The 9,156-nt window shown below is 46.1% G+C and overlaps 1 protein-coding gene across 1 annotated transcript; it reads left to right on the plus strand.

The window, feature by feature from the left end:
- The first annotated feature begins 526 nt into the window (after window positions 1-526).
- KBTBD11 (kelch repeat and BTB domain containing 11) lies at window positions 527-8,718 on the plus strand. Its single transcript, XM_075145185.1, has one exon. The coding sequence runs from the start codon at window positions 527-529 to the stop codon at window positions 2,294-2,296; it is 1,770 nt and encodes a 589-aa protein (XP_075001286.1). The 3' UTR covers window positions 2,297-8,718.
- Window positions 8,719-9,156: the final 438 nt, after the last annotated feature.

The raw sequence follows: 9,156 nt of genomic DNA on the forward strand, positions 1-9,156 counted from the left end.
AGTTGCACAAGGTGAATAAATTATGGTAGTACTCCTAAGTATCTGCCTTTAAAGGCTATTTTTCCTTATTGCCCAGCACAGCATGGGGACCATTTGTCACAAAAGGACGCAGTGCATGCAAACTGCTTAAAATTTTGCGTAGTAACAGGAAGACCAGAATTGCTTTTCAGGATGTTGAGGTGCTCTTCGGGGCGATTCCCACACCAGAAAGAGGTTCGGGTTTTTGAGGGGGTAAGCTAGTGCACTTAGCCCCGGGCAGCGGAAGGCGGCAGAGCCGCAGGATGGATCCTCCAGGGAAAGGAGAAGCGCGGGTTTAGCCCCGGAAACCAGAGACAGCCCCGCCTGCCAGAACAGTGGCTCTGAATATTAAGCGGGGGAAGCGGGGGGGAAGCCGGCAAGGGAGGGCGGGTCCCGGCCGCGGAAGCTGAGCGCTCTTCGGTCTTCCCCGCAGGTGATGGCCCTTCCGCTGCGGACGGGAGCCCTCCGCACGGGCGCGGCGCGACGCCGGCGCAGCTAGCGCGGCTCCATGGAGGGCAGCGGCGCGGCGGAGGAGGAGGAGAGCGGGGCCGGGCACGGCGCCCCGCCGCCGCCGCCCCCGCCCACCCCGGCCGCCCCCTGCGGCTTCAGCTCCTCCCTCTGCTTCAGCGCCACGGCTGCTGAGCCGCAGCCGCCCGCCGCCGGCGGCAGGGTGGTGGAGAGCCAGTGGGAGATCAACAACGCCGCCTGCCAGCCGGAGGAGGAAGAGGAGGAGGCGGTGGGGACGCGGGAGCGGCCGACGGAGGAGCCCGACCTGGTGATCGAGGTGTCAGGGCGTCGCATCCGGGCGCACAAGTCGGTGCTGGCGGCCAAGAGTGACTACTTTCGCGCCCGCGCCTCACGGGACGTCCTGCGGGTGAAGGGGGTGAGCTACGGGGCGCTGCGGCTTCTCATCGACTACGTGTACACGGCCCGCATGGGCGAGGTGCGGCACGACAACCTGGCCGAGGTGGTGAGTGGCGCCCGCGTCCTCCAGATGCCTTGCGCCCTGCACTGTGCTGCCGAGGCCATGCGCGCCCAGCTCCGCCTCGACAACTGCTACCAGCTCCTCTGCCTGGCCAAGAAGCAGCGGCTAGCGGAGCTGCGGGAGGCCGCCTACCGCTTCATGAGCGACCACTACCTGGAGGTGCTGCGGGAGCCCGGCGTCTACGGCCGCCTCAGTGGCACTGAGCGGGACCTCATCCTGCAGCGGCGCATGGAGGCCGGCCGGCTCTGCTTGCTGGCAGCCGAGGTCAGCGATGCCTTTGAGCGGCCCGGTGGCGGCAGCCGGCCACAGAGCCGTGAGAGCAGCCGACCGCAGAGCCCGTCCTCCGTGGTGTCACTGGAGGAGGGTGGCTCCCTCATTCACTGCTACCAGGAGGCCAGCGGTGACTGGAGGGTGCTGACGCGCCTGCCCGAGGAGGCCAATGCCAAGGGCTGCGCCATGTGCGTCCTCCACAACTACCTCTTCCTAGCAGGGGGCATTGCGGCGGGGACGGCAGGCAGCGAGCCCCGGGCCCGCCTTTCCGACAAGGTCTTCTGCTACAACCCCCTCACCGACACCTGGAGCCAGGTGCGGCCGCTGGCTCAGCCCCGCTCGCAGCTCAAGCTGCTGGCTCTGGACGGTTACCTCTACGCCGTAGGGGGCGAGTGCCTCTTCACCGTGGAGAGGTATGACCCGCGGGCCGACCGTTGGAGCCCTGTGGCACCCCTGCCCAAGGGTGCCTTTGCTGTGGCTCACGAGGCCACCACTTGCAATGGGGAGATCTATGTGTCGGGAGGCTCCCTCTTCTACCGCTTGCTCAAGTATGACCCCAAGCGTGATGAGTGGCAGGAGTGCCCTTACAACAGCAGCCGCCGGCGCTCTGCTGACATGGTGGCCTTCAAGAGCTTCATCTACCGCTTCGACGTGAGCAGCGGCCGCGGTGGGGAGCCGGGCCCAGGTGGCGGGACTGGCGGTGGTGTCGAAGTTTTCCGGTACAACACAGTGGCCAAGCGCTGGAGTCAGTGCGCCAGCCTGCGGCCCAGTGGCGGCCCCATCCAGCCCTTCCGCTGCGCCCCCTTGGGCAACACCATCTACTGCGTCAACCGGACCGGCACCCTCCGCTTCAGCCTAGCCCAGGACGGTGAGGTGGAAGCGGATGGCGGGCTCAAGGGCACCTTCGACAGGGAGCTTCTTAAAGCTCCCTTGGATGCCAAGGGTGTCCTCCTACCCTTTGTGCTCACCCTGCCCGAGAGGCTGGACAAAGCGGGGGACCAGGAGGGCTCCCTCCCGCTGTGAGGTGGCCAGCCTGGCTCTGGCCTCCCGAGCGGGGAGCTGGGTTGCAGCTGTGGGGGACCCACAAACTCCCCCCTACAAGAGGGGACCCTCTCTGGCATGTCTGCAGGGAGAAGGGGCTCCCCCTTTCCTCCTCTCTGCTCCCAAGATGTTGAGCTGGAGCCACTTGGTTGTAACTGGGTTGTAACTCTTCTCGTGTTTGCTGTGCTTTGTGTGAAAAGCCAAGCACATGAAAGGAAAAGCTGCTATAAAGGATAATCTCTGGATTATGTTTGTGCCAATTCCTAATCTGAGAAAAACTTCTTTACACCTGGATTTCTAAAAAATTCCTGACAACAGTGTCATAATGGGACGTTACTGTTAGTGTTGGTTGCGTGTGTACACGTAGTTGCAATCTGGGCTGGAGCCTTTTCTGCCATTTGTTTTCTTTCTCTCCGGGGTGATACCAAGGGATAAACACTGCTGGCAATGTAGTTTAGCTGCATTTGTTTTTATGTTAAACCAACTATTTCCTGTGTTAGAAAAGTATAGGAAGATCATCTCCATCGCAGCCTTTCATTTCTGGTGCAATAGATGGTTTAAGGAAGACATGGCACTGTGTGGTCCCAGGAATTTCAACCACAAATGATTTAACAGATACCAGACTTAACGTTTTAAGTAACACAAATGTGTGCCACGTGTTTGTATTTGGAATACAAAAAAAAAAGAAAAAGGCAAGTTACCTTTTAAAAATGTGGCATATTATAGCAGATACGAAATGTTGATATGTTCTTTATTTGAAAAAGGCAATGGTTTCTGTATAAAAAGACACCGTTTTATTACCTTTTTTATCAGAGATTTTAATTTATAACAAAAATGAACTGAAGCTGTTCAGACTGCAACCGGTTGACATGACTGTGTATGCCACTAGAGTTGGGGGAAATATTTTATACTTCAGCTGCTCTTTAATTAACTGCAGGTCAAAGAAAATTAACCTAAACCAAATGTAGATTCTTTGAAACTGACTGCAGAACAGCTTAAAAGTTTCACTGTATGTTCAGTATCCTGTGGCAAGAGGCTTTTCCAACTTAGTGTGAGACCATCAAAGGACATGGAAAATAGGAATGCGCTACACATGTTGATTATATTGTGCACTAGCATGATGTTATTTCCCTATCTTTTGATTGAGAGACTGCTTTATTTATTTTGCTCTAATGATTGCTGTAATCAATAAGTCCTTGTTAATTGCAGTATGTGCTGATAGAGTACGCTGTCATTGGGATTCTGAACTGCCCGAGAGCGCTGTTTGTGGAGCAGCATCTTAACAAGATGAAACCATACAAAGCTTCTTCCTGCCTGTGGAAAGTTGGAGCATACTTTTTGTCATGTTACTCAGAACTGGAAAAGTGTAAACTGTCTACACAGACAGACTATATTGAAAAGGGCACATGCATTTATTTTATACATTTTATATAAAAAAATCAATAGGCAAGGCAAATGTTTTAGCTTTACAGTAAATCACTGAGAAACCTTTTCTGAAAAACAGAACCAGTGTTTTTGCTATTGGAAATTCAGCCTGGAACTGGCATGGACTGTGGAAGGGAATTGTTTATACTCAAAGCTCTAGTATAGATTCATATTTTAGAAAGACATAGGGACCTTACATCAAAGAAAGCAGATCTTTTTATGTTTTATTAAGATGTTTCTGTTAAACAGGACATTAGCATTTTTACATGTTACTGCTAGTTCCAAAGGAAGGCAGCAGGCTCTGTCCTAAGAGACACCATCTTCACAAAAGAGAATACTGAAGTGTATAGATACTTCTTTCCTTCACTTTCATATTGTTTTTTTTTTCTTTTTCTCCATCTGTCTTGCACAGGGTTTTAGTGCAGCTGATTTGATTAGCCATCCTGTAGAAAACAGTGGTCCAGTCCTAAAAGTTCTCAGCCAAGTGAGCCTATTCCCTAGAGAGCTAATTAAAGCATCACCCAGGTAGGAGCTGTAGCCCTGCAGAGTGTGACGCTTATCTTAGTACAGGTTGGTGCAGTGGAATTTAATACCACAGATGGGAGATTCATTAGCGATTTGCAAAGAAATTGATTTTTTTTCACTGAATCATGGACTTAATTCTCAGACAAGAATCCTTGGAAATGTTGACTCTAAATTAAGTTGCAGCATTGTAGCTTGAGCCGGAAAGAAAAATGATGTATTTGCCTTCAGCATCATTTTTATGTTAACTGTAGAAAGTATTTCAAGCTGTGCAGTAACACACTTAGGTGCATACTTACACTAAAGACATAAACGCTAGGCCAGGTTTTGAATTAGTAGAGTCACCAGGAACACACAAGGAAATGTCTGTTTTATCTTACAATACAATACCATTTCATAGTTATGTACTATAGTTCTTATACTACAGCATAGTGAGGAATCTCCAACTTTTGCATTCCTATTAATTAAGCATTTTCATTCTTGCTAATGCATGAAAATACTACTAAATGAATTTTGGGAAGTCTCCATGATTGAAGCTGTGAAAATATGCCACAGACTTTCAGGAAAGAATGAAACTTACCCTTTCTTCCAATATTTGTTGCCGTACACCATGAAGAAATATATTTGGACATAATTTTTGCAGTAATAAGTATTCTATGAACCTGCAGTGGTTTGTATTTTTGCTAGCTCCTATTGTTAGAAAAGGTTGAATCAAGCGCTTACCTGCTTTCACTGTTTACACAGTGTAAGTGAGGGCAGAGTCTGGTCTTCATTAGTAGCTGTCTGTCAAGCCTGTTTCCTTTGTACATTCTTTGCATAATCACAGCCTGATGATTGACAACAGAGGCATGTTTCTAGCCAGATTTCCTACTTTGTGGCCTCTGTTTCCTCCCTGGCAAGCCTGAGGCAGGTTTGCTGAGAATTGTTTTTTCCCCCAGTTACATCGTCAGCGTATCCAAAAAAACCCACCAAACTTCTGGTACTAAAACCAGAATTCAGGTAGACTTCAGGCATTGAAGACCAAAATTGTCATCCCAGAACTCTCCAGTTTAACTGAAACTGAGCAACCACTGTCCCTTTGACGTGTGGACGGTGCTGAGCAGCACCTCTCCACCCATTCAGAACTGCTCACCTACCTAGCTACTGCCTCAACTCCTTTGAAACTAGGTGATGTGATACCCAGAAGCCACTGGTGTAATATGGTTTTATGGTGCAAACTAAAGCGCCAGGCCACCCTCAAATCGTGTTTGCATATGTTTTGCTTTTAAAACAGAGCTATTTTATCTTATAGCCTGAAGGCTACTGTATTTGCATGGGAACATGGAGAGACGTGTTCGCTTTCTTAGCCTGCAAAGAATTCAGTCCACATCTCCCACTGCCTGATTGGCAATGGATTGAAGGAACTCTTGGAGCTAATCCCTGATCTCTCAATATTTATGCATTTTGTGTTATACATTAATTGGCTAAAAATCTCAGAAATGATCCAGGTAGGTAAATTCAAACCCCCATCCTCACTGAGTGTTCTGAGACTAGCTGGAGAGACATAGTCCTCTCTGCTGTCTTTCTTCTCCATCAATCTCATAGTCCCCTTCTCCCACTTTCAATAGGATGTGCAGGAGATAATTCTTCTGCTTCCTCCTCCCTAGCGTACTCCTGTTTTCAGTCATCTGCTAGAGGACGTAGGCTTGAATTCCCTTAAGCTGAGTAAGGACTGAACTTGGGCCTCCCACTTCATGTGTGTGTGTTCTCAAATCTAGATGACTATTTAGAAGAAGAGTATCAGGACCACTTCCTACACCTCTTTTTCAGGGATGAATCTCATGCAGATCCTCCAAAAACAGACATAGGCTCCTGCACCTCAAGTTCTGGGTAGATTCCAGGCTCCAGCTCCTGAATGGGTAACTCAGGACACATTTAGTACATGTTGGTGCAATTGGGCAAGTTTTCTTCCATGGAAAGCTTTTCCAGACAGGCTCTGTATTTTGCGCTGCCAGTCTGAGGTGAGGGACTCCATGCACTGTACTGGGAGGCCAAGCAGGTAATTTGGATTCTTCTCAGGGGTGACACCTTGGCAAAGAGGCATTGCAGTGTCTAATATGGAAATGCCTGAAGCCTTCATTGCATCTAAAAGTAAATCCCTGCTTCAATAAAGAAACAAGCCTTCTTAGCAAATGCTAATAACAGATGGAACTTTACTATTTCCATCTATTAACTGGTTCCGTAAAAAGAATCTTAATTGCAGCAAAGGCATTTGTACAAATTCTGTTTACACTTGGAAACTAAGTCAAAGGAATAATTGGCAAAAGAATAACCCTATTTGATCAAAACAGGCACTGTTAAGCAACATGGGAAGGATGCTAATCATACCCTATTAATGAATAAAATTGTGCACTAGCTGATGTGAATTCTGTCCACAAAAAAATTTCTTTGTAAATAAGTACCTGGTAAAATTTAAAGTGATAAAAGAATAAATTATTCACATGAAAGCTGTAACTCTCCTGTGCTGTTTGATTGGCTCTCGGAGTGTTGTATCCTGATTATCGCTATTCATGAGTGGCCAATTGCTTTTCCTGCTTTACGGTATCCATTCCATTGACTGCTCCATGGATGTGTTACCCTTCATTATCACAAAGCTTAACAGTGGTACTGGGGTGATTTGCTTTGTGTCTGGACTGACGTGTAGTGCTTTCCACTTGAATGAACCCAGAAGATTTAGGCAATTGTATCTTTGGGCTTATTTTTGAGTGGCACTGCTCCTGGGAAACTTAAGAAAGCAGAAGGAGGGGAAATGGTGGTACTGTTGAGCAGTTGTAGTAACAAGCATTTAATGAATTTCTTTTTTTGTCTGCCATTATTCTGCGCACCAGATTCGCACTGGATTTAACAGAACATCTCTGTGTAGCTGTTACCAGTATGATCCCGAGTACTATTGTAGCAAAGTATGTTTTTATTTAAGTATATTTACTGCCTCAACTCCTACTCTGAGATAATTTAATGCAAGTTTGTAGTAGTTCCACACATTTAGTAGATTGCTGGAACTATTCTGACTTTACATTACTGCTACTAAAAGCAGAGATTGACACACAAACTCAGTAAAGTTGTGCGCTCAGAGTATATAATCACACAATTTTCGTTTGTTTTGGCCGACTGCGTGCTGAGAGCTGCTGGAATGAACCCATCGGTATTAGGAATCAGCAGGCTATTCTGGAGGCTCTCTAACTTTCATAAATGACTCAATGGGAAGAAATCGGAGTGTGGGGCAGAGGGATAGAAGGGAAGAGAAGAATTAGGAGTCAAAAATACCTACTATATATCCAGTTGAAACAAACAAATAGCGGGGATGGGAAACCAGATCTGGTACTTGAGACAGTGATGACTACAGGGCCAATTTTTTTCACATATTTCTTAAATAGCCCGAGTTTTTACCAATTATGTTGTTAGCCTTATCATTTTGCACCTGGAATACATCTCATACAACCACAGTGTTTAATAAGCTACTTTTTGCAGGAGTCTTGTGCTTGGCTTTTAGGTCTTAGTGGATAAACCTTGGACAAATTCGTGATGTCATGAAATAACAATGTCGATGCTGCCACTTACAACAGATTAACTAATGCAAATGCTTTAGACACTGTTCACAATTCAGGTGAATTATATGTGTAACTGATGTATTAACAGTTTCATTTTTGAAGTATATATAGGTAAAGCTTTTTATGTACTCCAAGTTATGCTGTAATGAAATAAAAACATACAAAAAGCTTATGCTCCCCCTTAGGGATTTCTGGGTAATTGGTGTTTTTTCTTTTGTCATCCATCCAATCAGTGAACAGTATTATATTTGTTCTTATAAAGCAAAGATGAAATTATATGGATTATCACAAAAGTAAAATATTTCAAAGGCTAAGCAAAAGGGAATATTTTCATTTCACAGTGCCCTGGGTATTGGGAACATGAAATATTTTGCAGTGAAAGCACTTTCCTAAGTGCAGATTAGCATAAGGTCCAGTTCAGTTAACCTTTATTTCTTTTTTTTTTTTCTTGTCAGTATGTTAAAGTACATTATTTATTTATAAAAGTTACATGTAGGTTTTCCCAGGATAGTCTCCTGTCTTATGTCACATATGTCAGATTTTTGGCTGGAGTGGATTTACAGCAATGTAAGTAAAAGCAGAATCAAACACAACTTGACTTTCATACTTTGTCTCCTACTTATTTTCTCATCAGATAGTTTGCTTGAAATGAAGTCATATAACCTGTTTGAAAACTCCAAGATTCATAGAGAGACTAGGTGGGGTTGGACTCAGTGTCATTTCCCTAACATGCAAGCTCTACCTATTTCAGCTTTCTTATATTTTCTTCAGAATGGTCAAAATCTACTGCTGGTTAAACCAGGGTAAATCTGGAATAACTCAACCAAACCTCTTAGATTGCCAGAAAACTTGTGCCATTCAGCCCCGGAGTTTTGAGCCTGTTGTAATTTACTAGGGACCTTCACTGGAAAAGAGAAAGAAAAGCTCTGACAGAATAAGACTCGGGCAATCACTAACTTGAATGTGTATTTTTTTTAACTTCATTAGCACAAATTCCTTAACTCTGTCATTTTTCTTTGGGTTGTGAACTAGACATCGGGAAGCTTAGTGCCAATGAAATTTTATCTTGAGTATATACTCCTGCTTGGTTCATTGAACATTTTGCACCTACATCCCTCGGGATGCTGAGGTCCCAGGCTCGAGCTTCAGGTGTATCCACAGTCTGGTAAATGATGTGGCTGGGTCCGATAACTTGTGCCACGTCACAGGATTAATTTTCCAGTACTGAAACACTGAAACCACCAGTTGTAGCACAAAGTTTCAAAGTCCTCTTGATTTGGGTACGGAGGATTCCCTGTTATCATCTGT

Source organism: Calonectris borealis, chromosome 3 (assembly GCF_964195595.1).
Source record: "Calonectris borealis chromosome 3, bCalBor7.hap1.2, whole genome shotgun sequence".
Lineage (NCBI taxonomy): Eukaryota > Metazoa > Chordata > Aves > Procellariiformes > Procellariidae > Calonectris > Calonectris borealis.